This window comes from Dermacentor variabilis, chromosome 5 (assembly GCF_050947875.1).
Source record: "Dermacentor variabilis isolate Ectoservices chromosome 5, ASM5094787v1, whole genome shotgun sequence".
Lineage (NCBI taxonomy): Eukaryota > Metazoa > Arthropoda > Arachnida > Ixodida > Ixodidae > Dermacentor > Dermacentor variabilis.
In genome coordinates this window covers 110,738,950-110,766,223 of record NC_134572.1, presented here as the reverse complement: position 1 = coordinate 110,766,223, position 27,274 = coordinate 110,738,950, and the positions used below count along the sequence as shown (strand labels likewise).

The window sequence follows — 27,274 nt, the reverse complement described above, 5'->3', positions numbered from 1 at the left end:
TATATATGCCCAATAATGCAAACATTCCAACATATTTATATTACATATTTTATTAGCTTACCATACATATAGTTACAATTGAAGAAATGTGCTATTGGCTGCTCACTTCCTTTATTTATTTAATAATATTTATGCAGTAATAATCTTTCAGTTTTTACCAACTCAAACATTAAGAGAAAATTTTTAAAAAAGTTTTTTTTTTTTTCACTAACGTTCAGTCTAACTAAATACATGTTCGGCTTTGTAAACCCCGCATCATAGCTTGCACGCAAGGCTTTATCTGCAATGAAAGAACTGCTTATGGGCCTCATTCAAAGCTGTGTTTTTATAATGGAGATCAGAGACCATGTAGGAGTTTGTGCATACTGCAGCGAATTTGTGGGCTCTGTTTGATAATTGTATACCGAATTGAAAAGTGATAATGCAACTGGCTTTAGCGGTCTGCGCACGCGAGAGCACGCACAGTATACTGTATGGCATTGATACCTTCACTAAACAGCGCGCGCACGATTTATTGGTGAAAATGAAATTGCGCTAGATCATTGGCAAATTTTGCACCATTAAATCCCCTCAAATACTCGTGCGTTCTTTGAAGGCTTTCCGGACGCTGCCAACACGCAAGCTCTCTGCGATATTGCCCATATGTGGCCACTCGCAACTCGCTGTACAGGAACCCAAGGCCATGGCACGCTCGAAATGCCTTGTCGAACGATCGACGCTCGGCAGAGAGCCTTCAAGATCGGAGTAGCAGCCAGTAGCAGCAGCAGCGTGTAGTAACAGCACAGAAAACAATCTACTTTTACAATAGCGGTAAAAACCACTCAAAGCTAAAAGCCCCAAACACGCGGCGTTTCTGTGGTTTCTATCATAAAATGAAAAACAAACTTTTTTTTTGTTGTTGTTGTGCGACGCCAGCGACATTTCCGGAAGTACCAGAAGCCGGAAGTGCGACCGACGGCGGAGAGGCGCGCCGCGCGAGCGGCGCAAGCGTTTGTGAGTGAGCGTGCGGTCTGCAACTCTGCGAGGCGACAGCGTGATTCTGTATCGTTGGTGTGAAGTTTGAAGACACAAGTGTACTCTGGTGGAAATGATGTGTAGACGTCAGGTTGCGGTATCTTGAAAAGGTAAACATTGTGTGAAAGTCGTACTGACTCGAGAGTACGTGTGTTCAGCGGTGTGCATCGCTGCCAGCGCAGGAGACAATACGCGATGGAGGAACAGATAGCAAAGGCTCTGATTGAAACAGTTAACTTTGCTGCTGTAAAGCACAGGAAACAGTGCAGGAAAGACGAAGATGCAACACCTTACATCAACCATCCAATCGGTGAGTAGTTGCACTGTGTAGTTTATTTCATATTCACAGACGAGTTTCGGGTAGTGATTCCCCCCACCCCTTGCTTTCCGTGCAGGTGTTGCCAGAATCCTTACTCACGAAGCAAACATCTACGATATCCCAACGTTGCAGGTACGTGAGCAGGCGGTCATTCGTGAATTAACGGTTGTCGCTTGTTAGTCAGCTTTCTAGGTGAAAGAATTGTTCTTCCACTTGAGTGTAAGAAAACTGAGTCTATCTGCGTTTCTGGTGGTGCACGCAGGCTATTACTGCTATTGCAGCTGTTACCTTTAATGGAGCTCGTGACTGCTCTGTGTATTAAGTGTTAAAGTAGGTGGCCTTTTGTCTAAACAATAGGCATTCATGTGGCGTGACGTAGAAACTGGATTGCACTTACAATGCCTTCATCAGGGGCTTTAATTGCACTATTGCTCTTTTCACATTGTCATAGAAGTGTGCACTACACATTTATATGAATTTGCCTTGTGTGTGTACGTGTTGCATTAAAGAAGTGGCGCTTGCTTTATTTCCTTTCATACTTTTTTCGTAATTCCACCTCTATGGCAAGCATAGCGATTCCGGCACCTATGCCGGATTGCTTGAAGAGCCAGATATTACTTGCGTGCCCACGTTTATAATGATAAAAAAAAATGTGGCCATTGAATTACTCGCATAAGAGCACACTTAAAAATGCACGTCGGTCAATCCCCAGCTCCAGTTCCAAGACATCCATTTTCAAATTGTGTGCCAGTTGCATTCATGTTCCACACAATTTCCTTTCTTATACACTTCGGAATTTTGGGGATGAATATCTTGAGGCTGGTATTAGCTAAAGAATGGTGCTCCTATATGTGAATGTGCCTTATCAGCTTCAGTGCTGTATTTGCAACATGTGCCAGGAAGAAGTCAATTAAATAGTTAATTAGTAAAATTTTATTAACTAATCAGTCGCATATTTTTTGTGCAGGCACTGTCCACATATGCAAGTAATCCAGTTGAAGTGGCACAATTGTGCGACTTGCAATGGGTTTAAAAAGTGAATCTAATTGCATTTAGTTTGATGCTACAGTAAAGATTTTGCTAACGTGCCCTAACCTGTCACCTTCAATGTGTTCTCATGGTTTGCTTATTTTATGCTTGAAATCTAAATCACTGATTTGTGCATTTCAAACAGAAGAGTCCTTTAACAATCACATATTTGACCCTGAGGCTACAGTTCTGTGTACCTATAAAAATTTTAGTTTCACTTTTGTTCTTTGCTGTAGTGAGTGCTTCTCATTTTTAATAAAAAAAAAAGAACTATGCCCAACTGATGAAGGTTATTGCAGCTATGACAGCTGATTAAGTGTATCAGCAACAATTCAGTAATGCTTGAATCTTCAATATAGCACACATTGTGAAATCCTTGCACGTTTCTTTGCCCGCCCGCCTTACCAGGCTGCAATCCTGCATGACACGGTTGAAGACACAGATACTACATTTGAGGAGATTGAGCGAAACTTTGGCAGCAAAGTGCGCTCCATTGTAGAAGAAGTGACCGATGACAAGAGCCTGCCAAAGCAAGTCCGGAAGCAGCTGCAGATCGAGCATGCATCAGGTTGCAGCCGAGAGGCAAAACTTGTGAAGCTGGCTGACAAACTGTACAACCTGCGGGACCTCCAGCGCTGCACACCAGTAGGCTGGAGCCGCAGCCGAGTGCAGGAATATTTCGCGTGGGCAGAGAAAGTAGTGCATGGACTCCGTGGGACCAACAAACCAATGGAGGATGCTTTGGATGAAGTGCTGAAGGCAAAGGGCGCATTTTGAATTTCTTTTTGGTCACCTTCTAGGTCTTTTTGTTGGAAGTGAAAACTTCTGGTACATCATACGAATGCAGCTAGCTGGGTTTTTGTGATGCAAAAGAAATGATAATGTTAATTTCAGAGAAAAGATGCTTTTCTTGCAGGAAGCATAATAATAACTGTCACAATAATCTTTATATTCTGTTCTTCTATTTATCTTTTTCCTGTTGTCAGAATGAGTCCCGTTATATTTCTAGATTGCGCCGAGTCACCCTTTGCATCGTCTGGTATTCAGCACTGCCTGTTTTCTTTTTATGGTATCTAGGTGCCACTTTGAATCTGGGTCTTTGGGCAGCAATAAAAAAAAAATTTTCTGTGAGCAGATTTTTATCCATGTAAAAAGAAGCACTATGGTCTACCACACTTCAGCAACAATTATTAGTGTATTCATCAGACGTTTGTATACCTTGGGATACTTTTTCTAAAAGTTCAATGCAGGGTATTGAACAATTGCCTACTGTATAACTGCAGTAAAAGATGATTTAGTAAAGTAGCAGAGGCATAAAAATCTGCTCCTTTCTTGCTAATTAACAGGGTAGTGTTTGGCATTTACTAATTACACAGGTTTACCATTGCATGCCGAGTGTGGTTGGAGTAAACGACTGTGGCGTCTGCAGCTTCCATTGTTCAGTACTGGTGTTTGAGCATGTGCTTGCATTCTCTCAGTAAAGACTTTTTTTCTTTGATCATGACTTTGCAGCTTTTATTTTCGCATGACTAATGCTTTCTGTATATCTTGTGCCATCCAGAAATCTAACAAGACACACTACCGTGATTTCTCAAGTACAGCCATTGTAGTAAATTGGGTCAAGCTTCACTGCCATACCAGGGTACACACGATTACTTCGCTGGCTCTGTTATCCAGGTGGGGGACGCTAAACTGTGCCGCACAGTGCAGTTTCGCACATTTTTTCTGGTGCCTCCAGCTACTGCCAATGTCTTAGTCTTCCCCACTGCTTGGGAATGTACCTAGGTGCACACAATTTTTATTTTATTTCATAGACTATTATATCACAATGCTGTAATGACCCTGAGGGTATGCTAAATAAATAAATAGTGACAGCTTGTACATATGTCATGTACATTACCATTTATATACAGCCCATTAGTTTTAATGAGTTTGAATAGGCTTAGGTCCATTTGCAAGCTTTAAAAATTGTTATAGCAGTAGTAACAATGTATTGGTAACCTTCTACTTCTGTTAAATTAATTTAGCAGTTTTTATGTGTCTATTGGGCTTGACCTAACCCTTATGTCATAGTCCATAATTCACTTTTGAGTTGGCTGTTATTTTAAATAGCAGTACTGACGCTTCCTGATGGTTTCACCTACCAAATACTACTAGATTCGGGTTGGTTACTTTTGTTACTTGAGATCTGTGCAGGGAAGATGTCAGAAGATGCAAGTGAGTCTAGTGTTCTCACTGCTTTTAGGCAGTTATTTAATGTGACAGTTTGAACTTGTGGAGTCAGCATTTAATGAACTACAAGACTGCTTTATACAGTGTAGCAGATAAGCTAGGAAGCCAAAGTAACATCCGTTAGCTTGCCAAATAAATTGGAGAAGCACAATTAAAAGCTGAATTGTTACAGTATCAGTTTCATGATCCATTTTGCTGAACTTGCTTATAGTGTCAAATAAGAACTATCTTTCAAATTCTTCTAACCATTCTGTCTCACAAATAGCATAAATTTCATTTGTGTCTCACATTTATCCGTAAATTTCACATTGAGGTGGTCCGCCTAAAAACTTGAAATGCGTGCTTCGTAGGAGGACACCTAGCAAGATGTTCTAGAACGTTTAATTGGAGTAATTTTTGTTTTAGGTGAGAAATCTTTTTTAAAGAGGTTTGGTCTCTACTCCATGAAGCACCATTGACTAGCAGTGCACCTTCACTGCAATACACGGCTTAACGTAGCGGGAAACCTTTCATGCTCATGACATTTTTCTCAGCAGAGCGTTGCAGGAGTTCCTGAGACTGCCATGCCTCAAAGATAAAGAGTTTTTGGCTGGCACGTATGGCATAGAATGACCCAAATATGAATTTCAGTTAAAGGACACCATGCATAACTTGGCTAATTTCTGAATGTCATATTATACCCTTCTCAAGTTTTGGACCTTGCTTTAACACTGTGTAAATGCCCAAAAGATGGTTGCCAAGGAATAGAAGAAATGATGATTACTCTGCAACTGGTCCTTTGTGCATTCTTTCACATCATATACAATATGAAAGCTAGGACAATGCATGAGGTGCAGAGCAACATTGTTTTAACCATGTGTTGTCAACCACATTAAAAAGATTGCGCAATGCAGGAAAGCTAGCCGCCACCTTTCACAACGGTCTAATCTTGCATGAGGCAGCAAACAAGCATGGATTTTTCTTTTGCTACAGCTGTTGGTGGCCCGAGACTAATTCATGGTATAGTCATGAGGGCTGGCTTTTGCTTCCAAAGCTCTTCAAGGACTCTTCCAATGATGATTAGGCCAACACAAAGTTGCTACTGATTGGTTTCGTGCACTCTGTGTGGCTGCATTAGGAGTAGATGCGGCATGGTGGCTGAAAGTTGGGCAGCCAAGGGAGGCATTACTGAAGTTAGCGTACGAGCTATTTGAGTAAACAGACCTTCAAGATGCTGCAGTTAATGGTATACAGGTGCATCACAGAAAAAAGTTCTTCACACTGTCTACAGTTTGAAAAACAGGAGGCTCAAAATGGAGTAAATCACTATGGAGGAAAATTTATTCGTTTACTTGAGGCACCGTTGTGTAGCAATGCACTGAAAAACTGTGTCATAGGAAAGTTATCTCGTTCTTATTCCCTGTTAGGCTGAAAAAGTCAAAGTCACTGTGGAAGAAAAGTTCCAAGGCACTGTTTAATAAGCTGCTTGTCTGTATAAACCGTAAAATGCATGCGGTAACAATCGACATTGTGTGTACTCATATTCTTAGGGCCCACAGCACTACTTGCTCTGGCCACCCTAAAATAGTCTGGGTCTGGGCAATGTGACTCCGCTGTCCTGAGACTTCCATGGAATGGTCGTAATGTTGAAGCTATTTATGGTGCTGCTTTTCGAATTCTTTAGCAAATTCCAAAAATGGTGCGAGTGCTTCCACACTCATGGCATTGAAAACTGATGCTCGAATGCCACCAACTGATCTGGAATGAAAAATGGATGCAACAGACTCAGAAACACTGGGAAGTGTAATGCACACAGATTAGGTGCATGGTGCCACACTGACATGCAGGTGCATAAAATGTGGACCCAAATGGCCAAGTTAATTGTCTCAAACTATTTTCTGCACCCGAAAAGACAAGATGCACTGCTGCACAGAACAGATACAAAATCTGCAATTTGACGAATATGACCTTGTAGTGAATGCTGAGGGTGACTGTTAGTTGTACAAACATAACTTACGAATGCTGGCACACTGTCCAAGCCTCCCATATATTTCTGCAATAGCTGCCCAGTTGCTCCGAAATGCGTGAGAGTCGATAAGTCTACTGCAGTAGCATTACCTTCCCAGACATTCCATCTGCGTCATCGCTGGAGCAAGGACAAGTTTTACCACGCAGTGAGCCATTGCCTCCTGCTTTTTTGTAGAATGCCTCACCAGCTGCTCCGCCATGCGGGTGCCAGTATTGCACTGCGGCGATGCCATGTTACCGAACGTTTTGTACACCTGTTGCTACAGCATGCGCTGCTGTTTCTTCTTTGCTTTGCATGACATGCTATGAAAAAGAGGTGATGCAACGCTAATTGTGCCCTACAAACTGCGACTAACTTATGTGAAAGTGGTGCCCTCTAAGTAACCTCTGCTTTTAACATCACTGGTGCAGGCATTGAAGAAATGCAGATGGCTGTGGTTGAACTCACTCTTTCTCATTCACGTACAAATGGCAGGCAGTAAAAGAATGCTGCTGTCATCCCAACTGCATTCTATAAGCTGTGAGCAACATCTGAGGAAATAGTGCAACTCCCATGAGTTGTAAGCTCCTGGTTTTAGAGCAACTTAGTGGGCATTGTAAAAACGGAGAAAGCTACGATCAAGTTTTAGGGCCGAATTTGCATGCACCCCAGGTGCAAACAGGCATGCGCCTGGACAATGCAAGGTGCAGAGCATGGCTTTGCTTCCTGTGTACAGCCTCACTGTGGCCTTTTCTCCTGCAATTTCAGGTGCTTCCTGCAGACTTCAACATCAAAAGGCATAGCCACTCAACGATGCTGGTGAACACAATTAGGACATTTTTTAAGTTCTTCAAGCATTAGCACATAGGACAGATACAACAAAGAAGCTAGTGTACACAAATAAAAAGAATTTATGCATATCCAACATACATGTTGGAACATGTGAAGCGGTTATACGTAATTAAATCTTATACAACTAATGGCGGTGCATACAACTGTGTTTACTTTCATCCTGTACAGCTAGCAACCTTATGCAATGTTTGTTTATCCACCACAAAGCTCATAAGTATGATGTCATGGAATATTTGTGTTTATGCACTATGCTGATCACAAGCAATGTCGAAATGAAAACAGCAAATCGGGCAGATGCACAGTGTGAGATGTCTGTGCATCGATGTCAAGTGTGCACAGAGAAGTACGATACATGTCTTGCTACATTTAAGGAATCTGTGTCACAGTGGCACATCCCTGTTGCACATACTGAATCGATAAGTCAATGGAAATCAAGTGAGCCAAAGAATTGATTGAATGTAATGAATCATTCCATTAAGAGGTTGGTGTGCTCTAGAGACATCTGTTACATTATTTGTTCAAGTCTTATGCAGAAATTAATTTTTTTCTTGAGCAGAACAGGTGTTTACTGCACTACTTTTGTTAGTCAGTGTACAAGAGTTATATAAGCCCGTTCACTGGTTATAGCATTCAGTGCACATATAACCTTTACACATATATATATCAAACATATCCTCCAAGATACTGACCCAGACAGCAGCCACATCAAACCCGAGAAAGTTGGCAAAGAAATCTTTGCTTTAAAACAAGTCTCTAAACCCAGCAATACATGACATAACTGCACTGAAATCAATAAACAAGCTTAGTTTGGAAACCTGAGCAGAAGAACCATTGCAGCACCATCACCTGCTGTGGCCTTCCTGACAAAATATTGCAGGAAAAAAAATGGGGAAAACAGCAGACTTCAGCTCTGAACTAGTTTCTGCAACAGCAGCATTGCCCCACAGTTAAGAATGCCTATATTCAATTGCCCGCTATTTCCTTAAAAAATCCGAGGACACCTAAGCACTTCCCATGAGTTGTGAATGCGAAAGCATTACTGTCCAATTGAACGCTTCTGAGCGGTTCTCGAGTTATGAACTCCTCGCGGGCAATCGAGCATGTTAGAATGCAGACGAGAGCTTGCACAGACAAGGAATGTGCGGATAACACAGGCTTCCAAGAACAAGGGTGATTTGGCATTGTGGTGTTGCCCCTTCAACTGGCACGCGGCAGCAGGTGTTTCCTTTCGCCCGCTCTGCTTTGTTGAGGCATGCTCGTGCCGTGGTGTTGCAGCTAGCGGGAATTTAGATGCTGTTTCACTGCCACAGATGCCTGACGCCTGCTTTTTCGCTCAATAAGCCATTTGATGCTTTTGTGTCAGTAACTGCATTCACCCATTAAGGGGAACTGGACAACAACCCGATGTAGCAGATGAAATATTGCTAGACAGGCCAGACATGCATAGGAGGGGAGGAGAACTAGTATCCTTCAAATTAAGAGAGCTTCTTCCAGGAACTGCCAACAAGGGAAATGCTGCTTTTACAAATCCATGTTTTCTACGAGCTTACGTATGATTGGTGTTGGCAAAGCTGCTATACTAGCATGGTGATAATTGCCACACTAATCCGAGCCCATCATATGTAGCTTATCTCCTATGCAGATGTGCAAGTTGTGATCAGAGCAACACTATCTTGTGCATGACATCTCGGGCAACTTCCCTAAAAATATGTAGAAAAACTGCGACGATTCCTTGAGTAAATTGATACCTTTACAGTCAACGTGCAATTTTTGGGACTCCCTAGGGACCGTGAAAACGTCTGGAGAAATGAGTACATGCAGAAAATGTACAATTTTATAGGTATTTCTCAGATGGAGAGAGTCAATGACAGAGTAGCAGACCACTGCAACTCTGCCAATGCATCACTGAGATGGCTCTGAAAAAAGCCGGGGCTATCTTCCAACTGGGGTCTTCAAGAACGCTGCCTTTTACTGCCCTGGTGGTTTGAGAAATTTGTTGATTTGCTTCTGTACTGCGCTCCACTTGCATTTGGCTAGGGTCACTACTGTACAGTGATGGCAATGTCATCAGTGCTCGTGGCAAATGAAAGCTAGTCAGCAGCACAGGCGCTGGCTCTTCAGTTTTGGAGTTGTCAGACTCCTTGACGATCACTTGATGGACAATTTTATTGTCTGTGAATACTGCACAGACGTTGAGCTCATTGTCAGTGAAACATTTAAATGTTATCTCCGTGGAAATCACAACACCGGCGGCATGTATGTCGATCACAAAGTCCGTGGAAGGGGACTGTCGGGCACCTTGCCATTATCATCCGATGGGATCACCGTCTCAGTATACAGTGTGAAGCCCGCATGGCAAAACAGTTGTGAAGTGTGTCTTGTCACTGCCTTCCGCAAGTCCGAAAGTACGCCAAGAGAAGACTGAGATCGACATTGTAACTTTTGTCGCTCCCAAGATTTTTGAGGAAATTTGGAATCGCCTGCTTCAATATGCCGAACTTGCTCACATAGGCTTGAGACTGGCTGCTTTCAATTTGCTCGATGACGGCAGCCTTCTTCTTTGTCATCGACCCAGAGTAGTGCTTTCTGTGTCTGCTGATGGCTTCAAAGTCATCCGCAAAGATGATGAAGGTGGTCAGTGCTACAGGTGAAAGCGGCGAATCCTTTCAATGAAAAGCACGGCATCGAACAGCAGGAAGCTTGGTAGCGAACGTTGAAGCAGCTAGGGCTAGCATTGCAAAGCGCATGACAGCACAAAAGACCACGCAACAGATCAGCACATGGCCAAACACAAATGGCCATGGCGGCTATGTCTGCCAGTGGGGTCGGCGTGCGGGTGTGCTGGTTTAGAGGCTGCGAGATAACCAAATGGTGGTGGCGGATGGCTTCAATTAACACCAATCCTGACCTGAGGTCATGGCAAAACGTAAGATAAATCAGGCAGCGAAAGGTTTCTGCGTCCAAAATTTCAGATGTCCTTGTACATTGGCTCTAGTATGGAGTACATGGTGATGCTGCGAAGACGTCAGAACTATTGGGAATATGCAAAAAATTGATTGTTGACTGTATTTTGGAATTTTTTGCTGTGGTGCTAAATACGGGTAGCCAGACAGATGCATTCAAACGCAAGAATTCAGAGGGTTTTAAAAGCTCTCTCTCTCTCTCTTTTCTTTTTCCCAGGATAATCAAGCTACTTAAAAATTAATACTTAGCAAAAAATTAATGAAGAGTACTGTGCATACAAGGTCAGAGTGGAAAATCAGTAGATGGCTGCAAGCCACACATTATTGGTTACTGCACAATAAGTCACAGTTCAGCTATCTCTGCGAAATGCCAACATCATACTGAAGTTCACCTAAAATCAATTTTACAACTACTGTCAACCTGTCATTCGAGTAGAACAACAAGGACTTGCAGCTGACAAGTGTGCTGTGCACTTGCACATGCAGTGTCTGCATAGTAGCAGACCTTGATGTGCCCATATGGAGCACAAATACCCAATAAGCTCCGGCACTTAAGTTGAGGAATACTAGATGCAGACATGGAAAGGCATGCACAAAAATGCCCTAGCACAACCTTACCTGTGTCCCTTCAGTTGAATCATGTTTCTCTTGGCGGCTTCTTTGAGGAAAAGTTTTTCAAGCTCGTCGTCACCTTGTGCTCCTCCGATACGAAATGGAATGTTAACACGGCTTCGATGTGCACGTTCCACATTGCACCTGTAGCATAAATGGGAACAAGCACTGTCAAGCACGTCTTGGATTCGGCCCAAGACAATACTTTAGTTGCTGCAAGACAGGCAGCCTGTAACAAAGTCTTATAAAGTACTTTTGCCATAATGACACACTAAACAGGACAGAGGTTAACAGAAAGATGGAGACAATGTAATCGACAGTGGTTGAGCAAGGAATGTCTCGGGCGCTAGCTTGAGACATCTTTTGTTCAATCACTGTTAATTATCACACATGCAATAGGGATATGAGCATCTGTACAAAGTCATAACCGCTGTGGGCTGCCGTGATAGTAAAATGTCAAGTCTGGCACTGTTTGCCTGGCTGTGCTTGCATTACGAAGACTCGCACAATGCTTCCAAAATTATTTCATCTTCTGTAACATACAAATCTGCCCAGTGCTTTATGGCCTTTAGTATGATCGCTTTCACAGAAGCATGCAACACCACATGGAGGTACTATGCATCATGACATGGTCGTAGTATACCGCACTGTGTCATCCTACCCAATGTGTTATTGCTGTAGAGGTGTGTATGACAAAATGTGTGCACGCATTCATATTCTCTCGGGAATTTAAGTTTGCTTGGTAATGGTGCTCGGCAAAAGACCGCGAGACGGGTCAGAACCAGCTGAGATAGTGTAGCCTATTTGCAGTAACAACTGAAGCTGCATTTGAACCAACATGCACATGTGATAATGTAGTGCTTTGTAGCAAAAGTCAGAAGTGTAGCATGTGAAAGGAATTTTACTAGTGAACACACGAATGTAGCAAAAATTTGCATCAACATAAACTGCTCATGAGTGAGTCAATGACAAGTGCCATCTCTTTTCTGGTGGCTTTGCAATGCATTAAAACATAGCCGAGTACATGCGTCAGCATCTTTTGTTGTGGCCCTAAGGTAGCAAGAAGACATCACGGAAGAGAAAGTAAAAATTTCCTTGAAATACAAGACTTACACATAAAAGCCATTAGACTGGTCAAAAAGTTCGTAAATGAGCCTGGACTTCTCTGCTGACCGCTTTGCCATGCCTTCTACGCCGCCATTTTGCTTGACCCACTTGAGGACCAGGCCCAGGATGTAGATGCTGCTCATCAATCAAAAGCAACGTTTGTCATGCTCACACTCCCACACTCACTCATATATTTACAGAACACATTTTAAAGAATTTGTTTCACCTGTAATGTGAAGCAGTGACTTACGCTTGCTTGTTCTGAAAAATTTATTACTCCCTGTCGGTTCATGGCACTATAGATAGTCACGAGATGGCAAAAGAAGCTCTGTACACAAAATTCAATCTAATAGCCAATATTGCTATACTATGCTAATAAACTGTAAATTATTTGTCATGTGATCGAAGCACAAAGGTACAATAGGAATGCTAAAAGTTTAATATTTGGTTGTGTATCTATAGATGCAGCCCTTTCAATACACTTGCCAAACTGCTAACCTGAATTTCAAACCACAAGCTTGCTCCAGGAGTACTTTTTATGAGAAAAAACAACATGAAGTACTGATGCTGGATCAAGAATCTAAATTAATGCACACTAATGACACATTGTCTGGCCCCTACTGCGCTCAGACTCTGTTTGCAGTGATGCAAAGCCTTCTTGAGACTTCAGCCACAGTAAACCTGCCCAAGCCGAATGCTCAAATTCTCACAGAGCAATAGGTGGAATCACTTGACTGGAGTTCTGTTGGATCTAGGTTGCATACCCAACTCAAAGGAGAGAGTGCCTCCGACCACTCTGAGCTAGAGCATGACACTTTGAATGAAACAGCTGAATGTAAAGCTTGCTGCCAGAGCACTCTAGAGTGCTTTAAGGCAATCAGTCGAATGTATCATTCCTAAATAAACAAATGAAACGCATGCAGAAAACGTGAACAGTTCTTTAGAGCAATAACATGTAAAATCCTAGAGTTTAATTAATTTAGTACTAACGTAACATGAATATGCCATTTTGCACTGCCACGTATTCGTTTGCCAACGATTCAAGTTATGTCGACCTTACACATAGTAGCAAAAGAGGAAAGAAAGAAAACTATAGTTAGTGTAGAGAAATGTAGTCACCTAATTATATTACTGTCTTTCATTTAGCCTACAAGCTCCACAATACGCTTAAAACGTGTAAAAGAATGTCTCAATGTGCTTCTCGATTTGAGCTATTATGTTATTACATGTAGAGCAAGGCGCTTATACTCACGCATATGTGGGAGGCGTGTTGTATAACGACTTGTTCTCAGCATTGATCTTGTAACTGAGCACACTCGGGCAGTGGGCCGATGGTGGGGTGATCAGGTCTTCTCGGATAATAACAACTGTGACGCCAGCCATGCCAAGGTTTTTTTGGGCGCCAGCAAAGATGATGCCATACTAGGAGGCAAACCATCCAGACATTCGGTCAAAACTGAAGCAAATGTACACTCAAAGTAGGCCCAGTTCAATGAAATGTAGTCCTAGTAAATGCACCGTCACACCCATAATTTCCACAAGCTCAAGGACATGGGTTACGTTGCAACACTGAGTTTTGCTTATTTTTGTTCTGTTCAAATTTGTCTCTGTGCATTTCAGGTACAGAGATGGCAAATGTATATTAACCGCTTCAGAACCAAAGCATTTACCGCCACATGTATAGTAACACAAGGTAGCGGGATGGCCTTGCATTCCCCTCAATGCCATTGTATCAGTAGTATTACATGTTAAAGGGACACTAAATCAGTTCAGCCCAATAATGCATTCTTTGAAAACTATTGTTCTTAATTTCTCTGTAATAGGTTGATTACTAGAAGGTCAAAGTTGCCTTTAAAAAATTTTATGCCGAAACCCCAACACCAGTACGTCAGTGTGACGTCACGGACTTCAAAGCATTTATTTTTAATTTGGGCCTCATTGGCTAAGTAAAAGTTTACAAAACTTGCCATATTCACTGTTTGGCTCCTTCAGAACACAATGCAGTCAATCTACTGACCAAGAATTAACTACGCCCTAGCAGACACCGTCATATCTATGACGCCACGGTGAACTAGTGTGGGAAATTCAAGGTGGCGTTGCCACTTGTGTTTCCTTTCTGCACCTCTTCTGGCTTGCAAAGCTTCCTCTTGCAGTAAGAGTTGCGTTTCTGATATTGTAGCAAGGGTACTAATATAGAAGTAATCATTTTTGTTAGTCTTCATTTAATGATGCAAGCGACTAGAAAAAGCCATTTAATTGTAAATTTATTCTCCCACATAAATAATTAACGTTCGTTACTTATGGGCACGGAGCAAGAAACATTTAGGAGTGGAAACTCCGCTGTTTGAGGCGACCAGAAAAAGTCACATGCCCGCGGAGCCATTATCGTGCTGGCTGCCTGGAAAGAAATTGCCGTTGAGAGCAGTTGGAGCTGCCTGCCCGGGCGGTGCATTTTTTTTTTTTTCGCTGCGGCTTCTACGACGCGCCGCATGGCGCCACCACTGTATATGGCCCCAACGGCGCATACAACAATTGTAACCTTATCTGGTCGCCCGCGCTCGCTCGCGCTGACAGGAGTTTCACCTCCTAAATGTCTTACTCCATGCTTATGGGCGACAAGAAACACAGATTACTTGAGTCTGCTTGTTTGCTCAGAAATCTGCAGCATTATGCATTCACTTATTCATAAGCTAAGCCATTTTACTTAAGACATTTCACACGGCCTTCTATTTGCCCTCTCTACTCTTTTCGAGCAAGATCTATCATCACTTTTAAGTTAAATAATTGCAAGTTGGCACCTGCCGCTCTTTCTTCATTCTAGAATCATATGCCCTCTCTCCCTGTATTGAAGCTAAGGAAGTGTTTCTCTGCTAATTTTAGCATTACATTCATGGCAGCTGGCAATGTAAATAAGTCGACCGAACATACCAGCTGCAGGTTTAACAAGCTGAAACCTTAGAAATTCGTTCTAGGCAGGCGTCGCGCCACATTAAAGCCATACACACCTTTGACACGTCAACAGGTTTTGTTAAGATGTTGGAAGACATGTCGCACACCAAGGGCACAGATCTACTCTCGGGGACAAAGTTGAACTCGACGCCTGTTGATGTACGGAGAGAAAAAAAGAAGTCTGTCAGTAACCCGCAAAGCCCTTTGATTATTTTTTCCTCCTATAGGACCGACAGCTGACAAAAATGCTGGAATAACTTATGGCACAGACTAAAAAGAAAAATCTTTTAACTGTGACCACACCAGAATTTGCATGCTGAGAAACTGACAGAAAACAATGTAAACTCAATAGTCACATGTCTCTGGCACCCAATGCACCAGCTCCTTTTTCTCTGGTCAACCATATCCTCATCAGACTTGAAGACAGCTTAGGGATATAATTGCTTTTCCTGTTGGTTATTACTGGCTGGGATATTACAAATGTAAAAAATGAATTTTTTTGTTTAGGTATCATGGTTAGACAATGAAGACAGCATCTCCATGTACGTGGGAAAAGTAGCAATACTGTCGTGTCTCATAACATAAAACTGAAGGTGTAACATTGTGCAGTAGGTTGTCATGTTGATTACAGCATCCTGGATTTTCACGAAAGCTGACAGCAAGAATATGATTAAACCACTTTCGTACAGTTCTGTATGTGTCCAATATCTGAAGTGAATATTTTCCATAATCGCTATATAGTTCATTTTTAAAAGGACTGACGGCTATGTGCATTAACCCTTTCACTGCCACTTCCAAGTATGCTTCTGTTGTGTTTTCAGCACACCTGCTCCCTTCACTCCAGAAGCAACTTGTGCAAAAAGGAACAGTGTGTACCTGTTGTGCTATTTATGGAGAGGTCATCTAAATACACAAAGCTTGTAAGCTAAATTTCTGACTGCAGGTAGAGTATTGTATTTATTCAAATATAAGGCGAGGTTTTTAACAGAATCCTTAGCCTCGAAGTCATCCCCTGCATTGTATGCAAGGCTGATATATGCAAGGCTGATATGTTCAGTTACAGTTTTAATATGGCAGCAGCAGTGTCACGCTTCCGGTGATGCAGATTTTAAATGGCAGCGCAAATTGCACCAACTAATTTTGGGATACGAAGCACTACCTTATTTTTGCACATATAATCTGCACCGAGAATTAGAAAAATTGAAAAATTCTACAGCAAAAACGCGATGAGAATTTTGCCATATAGTGTGGCTTCACAGCATTGCAGCATGCATTGCCATAAAGCGCCACATCTCAAGGGGAAGTTCTCACTTATCCAGTTTCATTACCCCCTTGGGAACCCCACCCTCTCACCACCTCCGCATACTTACGCTCCCTCCACCCCCCCTCCATTTCATGGTCACCATATTGCATTTTGGGTGTGGAAGTATTCAGTATTTTCAGGCAATCTCCGCCGAATCTGAATAATCTATAGGCTACTGTATATTGCCTTATATTAGTGTGCACACTTCACCCTTTAAAGGGGCACTGAACTACTTTTTATCGAAGTGGAGGAAGGCATTTGAAGTGAAAATCGGCTATTTCAGAAATACTTTGCTGCAAAAAGTACTTCAATGCGTTCAGCAGAAGCCGAGTTATTGGCTATCAAACGCAGCCTCCACTGTGCCACGAATTTCATCTTTGGTGCCTACAATGCGCTAAACATAAGCCAAACATAGTTGTCCTCAGCGAGCCGCAGTGGGCTTAACCAGTGAACTTGCGGCGGCCGCGGTATCTACGCCACGTAGCCAACCACAGCTTGATGTCAGGTATCGGCCAATAGCAGCCTTCTAAGGGAATGACGAAACAGTGTGTCCCACGACAAAATAGTGCGTTAAAAGAGAGTGAGGACAGGGCCTTCTGTTGAAAAGAGAGCGTTTTAGAGAAAGGTGACCTTGCGATCCGCTTGCAAGCTCCACGCACCACGTACGACAGCAAAACTTGGCCGAGATGTTCACAGCAACATATGCTACCTGCGGACTATGTTATTTCACCAAGCCCGAGGGGTGGTTCAGGGCCCCTTTAAGAACGAGATATATAAATGCCTAGAAAAATAAAATATATCTTGGAGAAATTTTTTTCAGCAACAGGGGGGAAAACCCCAGACAGGAAATCGGAAGTGCACTTCACTCCAAGCCAGCCCAAGGCTTCATTTGGAATTTGTACAGGCAGCTATCATATGGGAACCATAGGTGTACATTTCATTTGCTTTACATCAGATGTGTGACACCACTGTGGCCGGAGATCTGACATTAGTCTGTCTCCTCGGACAGTGCTTTCAAAATGAAGCGAGTCGCATGCCAAACTTTTTCTTCTTCATCCCGTGCTTCTTCTCCAAACCAAGAAATGACGCTTGCTGCCAGCAATTTAGTGTTGGCCAAAGACATTTAGCCAGAAACTTCATACTCAATGTTGAAACTTGGCAAGAAAATTTTTTTTGGTATGTTGCCTGTAGGCAACACTTGTCAGTAAATGTTCGAGATCTTTCTTTTCGGTCCCCCAACTGCACTTTTGCTTCATAATCAGGTAAATATGGTAAATGTTTCAGTGCTCTGTTTTGCTGCTTGGTGAACCTGCATGGTGAAGCCATGGTGCACCAGTGTGGCAGGCCTGGAGGAAGGAATAAGATTTATATCCTCCACGGTGGCATTTTGATACAGAGATTCATGAACTGTTGATGAATTCTCAAGAAGAAAACAGTGCTGGAGAACCTGTTTCTATAGCATAAACTGCTTGCTGAACCAACATGGGAAAAAAAAAAATATATACCCGGCCTCTACAGTGGGTAGGAAGATCAGCCATGGCCATAGCCAGTGTGGCAACTCCATCTGTCTGGACTATTGTCTGTTTAGACAAAGGAATTTATTGAACGTTCACAAATACTAAAATTGGAAAGCACAACAACGAAAGACCAGATCCTATATAGCATGAAATGTGCACAGAACCAATATCTACAAGAAGCCCTGCAAAGCAGGGGAGCAGTCAAGAGAGAAAAAAAGAAGAACAAAATAAAAAACAAAGACCCCTGGCAGTCAAAACCTTAATGTAAAGGAGTCTCACGAGAATAGGGTCACTTTTTCCTTTGTCAGCACAAACTCCTCCATTCTTCAGCATAGGCTTTGCAGGCATCGGTAGTTCTTATGAACATGTACTCTTGTCAGTGTGTAGTGCCTATTTGGCACAGCAGCAGTCTTGTCATCATGAGGATCCAGATTCAACAACCAACACAACCAGTGCAGGAGGATTTTGAGTTTCACTTACTTCCTGATAAGTGGCTGAAGCTAAGGGTTCAATTGCTGGTTTGGCCACTGCATCAATGCACCTTACCACCACACAAGCAGTCATAGCTTGGTTCTTGATAAGGCAGAGATACTGTGAAATTGGCAAGGCTGTACAAGATTTCTGAAATTCAGCGAGAACAATTACGAAGTTTGAATTTTAGGGAGGCGGTTGGTTCCCTTCATGTTTTACAACAGTTAGGTGGACAGCAATATTTCCTTTTGTTAAAGGTTATAATCTTCCACCCTGTGGAGAGAGAGAGAAAGCAAGGAGAGGAAAGATGAGGAGGTCAAACAGATGAGCATTCAGTTTGCACAGATGGACTGTGAGAGCTCTAGCAAATTACAGTCAATGCTACTTTATAATGATTTCTTGCTTAAAACCTTCCTTAAGTTTAGTTGGTTACTTCATTTGGTGTTTCTAGAATCCTTACCGCAGTCATTGTTTGGATGTGTGTGCACATAGTGCAGGTTATACAGAATCGCCAAATACACAAACAACTCTGTATTTCACCAGCTACAGAAGAAACAAGAATGTTCTAAAACTGCAGGCATAACTATAACGTAGCCAGGAGATTAGTACTTACAAAGTAACCAAATAGAGACTGATACAGCTGCAGACAAGAAAAGAAAGATCAGCCATCTTCAAGTGTCGTTTTCACTGTTAATGTGCTTAAGCTGCATTAAATGCCCCATATTTGTGCATTACACAATACATCTTTGTGCAGCCAGGCTCACAGTGCAAAAAAGAAAGCAATGAAGTTTGAAAGAAAGAATAGGCACTCCTTTTCCATTTGGTACACAGTGTAAGACGCACACCCACCATGAATGGTCTCGTTGTCACAGTAATAGAGGTAGGCTGCATCTGGGCTGCATTTCCACTCACTCTGTGGTGGAATGCCTGCACAAAGCAAGAACTCACGTCTCAACACACGTGCATGTCCCCTTCACAAAGACAACAAAAGGGAGGAGAAGGGGTGTAATTAAAAACAGATTTTTCTATAGCAAGCTGGGGCTGTCATCCCTTCAGTTCACTTTAAGTGTGTTCCAGCACACAGGTGATGACTGCCAGCTGAAATATAAATGTTAAGTTAAGTGTTGAGTAGCCAGGAATTTTTTTCGGGGGAAGGAACACACTTGCATGAGGGAGGGGGCAGGCTGTTGTTGTCACATGTCATTTTATGCCAGGCAACCCTGGCACACAAATTTCCCAAGTCCGGTATCATGACCTCCATGACATGACCTCCTCCTCCAGAATTACGCTGGTCAACCTAAGCCGAAATTTCATAGCTCCATGGCTGCGAGGAAGTGTATGTATAGTTCTGAATTGCAAGTAGATTATCAAAAGAAGACAAAGGTTTCACAGGACTCCAGCCTCAGGCTTTTTGTGTTCACACACCGCTTATCAGTGCTAAGCCATCTTTTACAGCTCAATTCCAAGCATCTCATTCTGAATCGGCCTGTTGAATGCGCCATCTTTCACTAAATTAGCCAAGAATGTGTTCCGAGTCATGTTGCAAAAACAACTTTACCATTAGACCCTGTAAAGTCAGTGATGAGGTGCACAAGAAAAATATAAATAGGCATAAATGGCCTGACAAAGAGGTTACCTTCCACCTTTCTGAAGGAGCGTAATGAGGACAGCGCTCAAGACAAGGCCATGGAAACAAAGACACACATGGCACTGACTTCCAACAATGTTTATTGGTGATGCCAAGACCATATGGTATAGATGTATGCACTAACGAAAAGGAAACAATCAAAAGTGTCTTATCAAACAAGACGAAAGAAATACCACTTCGAAGACACAGATTAAAAATTCACAAGGCACATGCAAAAACTTTAGAACTGATTCAGATATGTTATCTCGCCTGATGACAGGGAACTAACACACACACTGTCAAGCTTCTTAATGTAGTCAGCTTCTACAATTTCATGTGTCAGTTAGTTTCTCATCTTGCATTGCCATTATTTGAGATTACGTACCTGAATCAGTTCTGAAGTTTTTCATGTACCTCGTGCATTGTTAACACGTGGCCTTTGAAGTGATATTCCCTTCCTCATGGGTCATGAAATGCTTTTGATTGTTTCCTTCTCTTTCTGTGCACGCCTCTATATATAATTTTTTGCATCACCAATAAACATTGTTGGAATTCAGCGCTGCATGTCTTTCTTTCTGTGTCCCCATCTTCTGTGCTGTTTTCATTTTGCCATGAGTAACCAACTGGCCCAAGCTTCCACAATTGTTTCTAAAGGTAATAAAAACAATTCGTAAATTAAAATGAACTTCAGTGACATTTTTATCGTACTCACCAATGTGTTTGTCAACCTTTGGAAGGACTTTGTTGACCTGGATATGAGCTTCAGCCTCCTTGGCTGCTTTGGCTGACCAAGTGCCTGTGACGACATAGTCAGCCTTTTGCTCTTTGCCTCCTGGACACAGGTTGAGTGGGATGGCACTGAACTGGCCAGTGCCTCCACCTTGCATGAAGATTACTTTGTAGTTTGAAGGAATGCCCCTGCATAGAGCACGAACATGTTTCAGATAGATACTTACATTCATGCACGTCTTTATTTATGCAGCTCAACATCAGGCACATGTCACCTAAAGTGCTCAATGATAAACTGCAGAAGCACTGAAGGTCGGGTAAGTTGGTACTGGAACATTTCTTGAAAAGCATGAAAGAATGGCATGGACAGGAAGGTGGCACAGGGCAGCGCTGACTATCAATTTTACATTTTTTTAAAGAAAACAATATAAAGTGGGTAAACATTTTTCTCTTAGTCAGTGCTGTCTTCTGTAACTTTTGTGCTTGTCCTGTTCTTTCGCACTGTTCTAGAGACGCTCAAGAATACCCAGGGATGTGGCTATAGTAGTGATGCCACGTAGCTGACATTCTCCTGTTGCAATAAACCACCATGTCTCCCTTTAAGGAAGCCAATGGCTACTTCAAAATGCCAAATTTGAGGGCAAAGGCCACAATGGCTGGATTTTTTTTTATAGAAACTAGGTGGAATGGGCTAAAATTCGAAGTTTTGAACACCATTAGTAATATTCGATTTATATCCAAAAAGTAACTATTTGGTATTTTCAAGTATCCAAAACTAACCAAATATTTCTAAACAACTGACTTAAATTTTGGCTAGTGTTCTCCGTAAACTAAACAAAGTGTTGTAAATTGTCAGAAGTGAAACAATAAAAGTTTTTGAAGCAATGCAGAAACAAAATGGGGCAATGCAAGATCACTGACTTTTGGACAAGTTGGTTATGCATAGCAGATCACGGTCAAGGACGCTCAAACAAGGGCAGAGTATGTGCGTGCCTGACCGTGATCTGGAAATGCAAGCTCTGTTTTCAGTTTGTGGTGGAAGCCTACATGGCAACCTATGATTTTGGTTGTAGACAGTCACCGAGCGTTTTTGGCGCTCAAGTCTTGAAGCCATTTTATCTTTTACACTGCAACCAGTGATGTTTTTCTTGCAGTGGGCCCATTTTCATGTCACGTTCGTCCGTCAACACATCCCCCCTCCCCCCACCTTCTGATCTCTTTGTGACAACTATACATATGTGATGTTCTTAAAGGACTAGTCATGCAGTAGTCATTTAATCTTATAAAGCATGTTTGAAACCATTTGTTGAAAGGCTATTCGTGCAGTTTTTTAGTGACAATTAGTGATCTCATCTTTGCAACCGATCCTAGGTTCCTGATAGACTTGTCTTTGTTTTGCAGTAGTCAGTACAGACATAGTACCTTATTATATTGAAATAAGTTTTGCCTCTGTAAATATATTCTTCTGCATTTGACTGTTTGATTTGATATTCAATACTTACTATTCATATTCAGAAATGTTGATATTCCCCTGCCCATCTCTAAATAAAATCCAATAAAGATGCTGTACGCTAAAGCTTTCAACATTTCAACAGCTTAAGCGTACAGCGTCTTCATGGAACTACCACCACATTTAATACATCTTTCCTGTCCGTCACAATAAAGCATTGGAACAAAGTGCAACAATGAATAGTTAATCAGCATGATGGCTTCAAATTTAAGCAGTTACTGACAGTCTATTTTCAAACCTATCACCTTGCTCACACCTGTGTCAAGTCTTACTTTCTTTTTTTAAACTTTTAACATCCATACCACTTTTGTTATCATGTATACTCTCTATTTCTGTTTTTGCCTCTCCCCCTCCTCCTCGTAATGTAATGCCCCGGAAGGGACCTTTAAGGGTTAGTAAGTGATGGTGATGACAGGTTGAGGTAACAGTGGATTGTATTGCGCTTGTCAATTTTGATCTAGACCAGCTTCAGCGATGCAAGCAGTTTGGCGAGTTGATGTCGACACAAACTGAGTGCCAGTTTCACGTTTTGTTGCTAGTTTTATAGCGAAATCTACATCGTCATGCCAAATGGCCAGTGGTTGTGAGGAACAGCAAATTGCTACTGCTATCTTTTTGATCACACTGAGGAGGTTGCTCAAATAGAGAAAAGTCAGCTAAACACACAAATGTGCAGTGTGCTGAAAATGTGCCATGCAACAGCATCACCAAAAGGTGATCAGAACAAGCTTGTCTTAAGAGAAACCTAAGTTAAATAGCAACAAGTAATGAAGTGACTGTCTTAGTAATGTGAAAACAGATGAAGAAATAAGCCTGGCAGCAGCAGTGGAAACCGGTGTTTAACAGCAAAGACCTTGGAAATATCTTTTGCTGTGTCCATGCTTTCCTGTACAAGGACAATATCTCGGCTTGATGCAATGAACGACTAGGAGCACTAGGAGAACGTCCGTGGCGAAGCAGACAGTGTAGGCAATGCACTTTTACCACTGATAACGATGAGCTGCGTCACATGAAGATAACTGTAAAGAGGAAGTTCCCTAGAGATAGTCTAGCAGTCACCTGTCTATTTGTAAAAGATAAAAAGAGTCCAGAAGGTCTTACATCAGATCTCTTAGGTCGGCTTCGGCAGTCTCCACAATTTCTGCAAACTCAGCTGACCGGTGACTCAGTTCTGTAAAATGATGCCACCTCCATAACTGCGATGCTCACATCAATTTCCACATTAAATTCATGCAAACTGCATTGTATGCACACAAATATATTTTAAGCAATATCGCTTAGCTTGTCAATTCAGCTAAGAGATCCTCTAATATTTTGTGGAATGCTGCAGTCAATCTGAAATATTAAAATAGTGGAAATGACTTGTTCTAAAAATAATAATATAAAACATAAAGAAACGCTACAGCAACGGAGCTAAGAACAGTACAGGAATTATCATATTTTCAAGTACCACGTGTAGACAGACTAAATTTTTTTTTTCACTGAAAACACTTGATGCATGTAAATACAATGAAAACAAACCGCGCACGTTTAAGTAAATACAATCTTCAACTCACCCATAACGCTGGCTCCACATCCTTTATAATTCAGCATCTCTTTCTGTGCCACTTGAAGTACCTGTCAGAGAGATTGACGGGCTTTAAAAAAAAAAAAAAAAGAAAACCAACAGCAAACTCGCATGCGCCGTCATCAGTAGCGACGAAGCTTGCTGCATACACAGATATGCAGGGCTGTTAAAAGTCCTCACTTCCAGCGGTACGGCTGAAGGTCCTGCCGAGAAGTTGAGCTTGCGGTCTGCCATCTTCTGGTGCGATCGCAGGGAGGTCAACGTATCCACGTCGCGTGCGCTCTGTTCTACGGTCCGTTTGTGCCGGTATGCCGGATGGCGGCGAGCTCCGTGCAGACTCGCGATGTGTGTATCGACGGTCGTGCGACGCGCCACTACCGCAAGAAATATCCGAGATAACGGGTTCCCTATTCGTACGCACGACAGACCGGATGAGCCCGGCCCAGTCGAGATGGGCAATCAACGACCAAACACGCAGTTCCCGGGTAGGAGAGGGAGGGGCATTCGGCAAGGGGGCGTGCGGAGAGAGCAACAGGTCTCTCCGTCCGGCGCGTCAGCTATCGCCTCGCCGGACTCTGGGACACGCGGCAAATGAGTGACCTCGAGCGGGCGCATGGTCCGCGTGAGGGCTTGGGGGAAGCAACTGCGGCAGAAATGTGGCACATGGCGCTGAATAAAAGCGCTGTGCAATGCAGAACGGACGATGAGACCGAGACGTAGAGGGAAAAAAGTGTCAACAGAAGAAAGAATTAGCCGCGCGGAAAGTCGCACAGAAAAATTTAAAATCCGTGTTAAACAAAATCACGCAAAAACAAGCGGAGAATTCCGGATGACAGACGCAGCAGGTGGGCAAATCCAGACTCTGGGCGCAGCCATATTTAAAAGGCGCGGCGCACGCCCAAGCAACACGCAATCAGTAATTAATACAAATGCTATCCTTTAGCACTAGAACTGACATTTTATTTATTATGGAAATTTTAAATGACTGCATTATGTTAACTCACAAATCAAACCAATACAAGTTGAAGAAACATTTGTTAGTACTGTTGAGCCATCTGTGATCAAGAAAGAGAAGCATTCTTTGAAAAAAAAAAAAAAGAACAAGTAATGCACATGATCGCCGCTATCGTCGCTGCTGGGCTGGCTGCTACCCTTTTGTCGGCGGCTGCTGCTTTTCGTTGCGGAAGCATCTGCTTGCAGCAAGGTCACCTCCCAGACTGCCGCGCCGGCTTCAACGTTTGAGACAAGACCTGATAAGCGGCATTTGACCATCGTCCGATAACACTTCCCTGATGTGAGTGTGCTCTGACTTTTCTTTCACTTGACGCGGCCAGACGCCGTGAGCGCTGGCCTAGGAAACTGCTCGGTTCATTTCACGCGCTAAAGAAAAGAAAAAGAGAAAACCCTCATTCGAAATAGGGGTAGTTCTCATCGAGTTAAATTTTCGCACGTACGATGTCTTAAATGCTGAAATATATTGGTCTCTCTACCGCTCTTGTTACAAGGCCCGATTACCAGCACCGCCTCGTCTCCTTCAAGTGTTTGACAAGGTCGCCATTCAACATCTGGCATTACCATCGGGAATACCGTGCTGGTACATCCGAGGGTACCCGCTTTGTTCTAAAACGTGTTTTCTAAACATCGCGACAGAGTTACGCTTTTACTAAACTGCCTCTGGATCCGTCACGTAGTTAAGATCGATCAAGTTATCTCGAACATGCTAATGGACCTGCTCACAGCTCTGAGATGTTTCATAACGACGCTGTCTGCTTGGCGACATTTTATTTACATAGGTCGTTTTCTTGGGGCGCTTATAACGAAGTATGACCTAGGTATTGCCGTTAAACCTAAAAGAAAAAAGAAAATCGAATCGATATTCCCGTGATGAAACATTGCCGCATTCAATTTCACAGCTCAATGAATGGACGGATGCGGGCGCGTAGTTGCACGATTTATTTTGTGCCGGTGCCTGAGAGCATTTTCATACATTTTCAGTATATAAAACTAAGTGAACCTCGGCATCGGTCATCTTTCGGCGCTCATGATCGTACTGAGGGAGGATGTTATGGTGTGTGGTAGATATATCCCGTGTGTGTATGTGTGCGGCTGACACCATTTCTCGGATCGTTACATTTTGTGCCCGCGCATTTGAAAAACGGACTTGATTCAACGGTCTCTAATTGTAGCATTGCAATGATAACCGCGTGCAATTAAGTTCGGACTGCTGACGGGCAAAATAGGCAGAATTTCTAACTCTGATAAAGGTGTACGTTCTTTCAAGACATCCGCATTCAAGATCAACAATTGGGGGCTTTTGTCATGAAGCGCGTTCGCTTCCTTCCCTGTGTGCAACAGCGCTCAGCACTGTATTTCTGCTAACATTGCGGAACAATTAGATCTGTACGTTGACGTTAGGCATAAAACGGTAGCAAGATTGAGGGAGAGCGGCATGCAGGCATCATCCCTGCCAGTCTCCACGCCCCCTTGTCTGTGCTACCGTTTCTTGCGCAATTGCGCGCGCCTGAATCACTTTGCAAGGTATTTACGGGGTACATCTTGCGACAGGTTCCTGTTTTTCTCACCGGCATTGCTTTTTCGAAATCGGCCATTATTGAGACGAGGACTTCGAATTCTTCGTCGGCGTTACAGTACAGTTTTTTTTTTCTTACGGCATGCATTTTGGTAGTTGAATAGTTGAAGCTTAACTTATAGCTCCCTGTACTAATGAATGCTTGCTACTTATTTCTCTAGGTATACTCATTTCTTTATGGCATGCGTCTGCTTTACCATTCTGCGTGTGAAGTTTGAATAGAAGCAGACTAACGTTTGGGCTTAGTTGTAGGAGGGGGGACGTGTCTGATCTCACAAAATTGGGCAATTTTTTTCTTGAACATTTTCTTTAAGTACAAGCCGCTGTTTCGGACACTGCAACGTCATTCGAAGCACCAGCGTAAGCTTCCAAGGTCATTTCGATTGAATTGGCTCCCAGCGATAGTATTTTTGGCATCGCGCGTAGGCCGTGGCTCTTCAGCGGTAGCCTCGTTGTCAGCCAGTTCCTTGCACTAGCCTTTGTCAGTTCGTTTTGATCCAGAGGTTCGCTGCCCCTTGCGTAGCGCTGCTCTGCCAGGGCGAGGTGCCAGCAGGAAAACATAGAAGTGTAGGAAGCGCACGGACTCGGCGACGGTGGCCTTGGCTGCATTTTTGTGTGTTCCTGCAGTGGCTACGAATTTGGAATTCGCCAGCGGGGGCTTCTCGGTCGAGAGCGTTTGTTTTGGCGCTTCCCCCACCGCCGTCTGACAGGCTCTTTATATAACAAACCAAAAACAGATAGCTTCAGGCCTATCGCTTAGGACGCCTGTGGAGCGAGTTCATGGCACGTTGCCCTCGCTGTTTTTTACACCGTAACTGGTGCGAATTTCTAGCAGCTAAATACGCTGTTATCGGTTCTCTTTGTACGCTACTGCACACCCCAAGGTGTGTGTCAAT

At 42.9% G+C, this 27,274-nt stretch overlaps 3 protein-coding genes across 7 annotated transcripts in view; 2 read left to right on the top strand and 1 right to left on the bottom strand.

The window, feature by feature from the left end:
* The first annotated feature begins 945 nt into the window (after positions 1-945).
* Mesh1 (Metazoan SpoT homolog-1) lies at positions 946-8,210 on the top strand. Of its 4 annotated transcripts, none has more exons than XM_075693309.1 (5): positions 946-1,124; positions 1,197-1,324; positions 1,410-1,465; positions 2,771-3,121; positions 3,924-6,261. In XM_075693309.1, the coding sequence occupies exons 2-5, from the start codon at positions 1,210-1,212 to the stop codon at positions 4,116-4,118; spliced, it is 717 nt and encodes a 238-aa protein (XP_075549424.1). In that variant the 5' UTR covers positions 946-1,124; positions 1,197-1,209; the 3' UTR covers positions 4,119-6,261. The 4 variants fall into 4 exon arrangements, with proteins under 4 accessions (XP_075549424.1, XP_075549426.1, XP_075549425.1 ...); XM_075693311.1 differs by adding an exon at positions 7,350-8,210 and having other exon boundaries at positions 947-1,324; positions 3,924-4,039; XM_075693310.1 differs by adding an exon at positions 7,350-8,209 and having other exon boundaries at positions 947-1,324; positions 3,924-4,004.
* LOC142583045 (phosphoserine aminotransferase) lies at positions 6,031-24,635 on the bottom strand. Of its 2 annotated transcripts, none has more exons than XM_075693308.1 (10): positions 23,938-24,635; positions 23,778-23,838; positions 23,323-23,392; positions 20,695-20,900; positions 19,205-19,282; positions 15,121-15,215; positions 13,368-13,537; positions 12,122-12,250; positions 11,015-11,152; positions 6,031-6,331 (listed from the first exon to the last, which is right to left on the bottom strand). In XM_075693308.1, exons 2-10 carry the CDS (start codon positions 23,812-23,814, stop codon positions 6,226-6,228), a joined length of 1,029 nt encoding a protein of 342 aa, XP_075549423.1. In that variant the 5' UTR covers positions 23,815-23,838; positions 23,938-24,635; the 3' UTR covers positions 6,031-6,225. The 2 variants fall into 2 exon arrangements, with proteins under 2 accessions (XP_075549423.1, XP_075549422.1); XM_075693307.1 differs by having other exon boundaries at positions 23,969-24,635.
* A 288-nt stretch (positions 24,636-24,923) lies between these two features.
* The window catches only part of LOC142583043 (pyruvate kinase PKM-like), a 45,150-nt gene continuing 42,799 nt past the window's right edge, over positions 24,924-27,274 (top strand). Inside the window, exon 1 of the mRNA XM_075693304.1 lies at positions 24,924-25,082. The gene's annotated coding sequence lies outside the window, so the exon portion shown is untranslated. The remainder of the gene's footprint in view (positions 25,083-27,274) is intronic.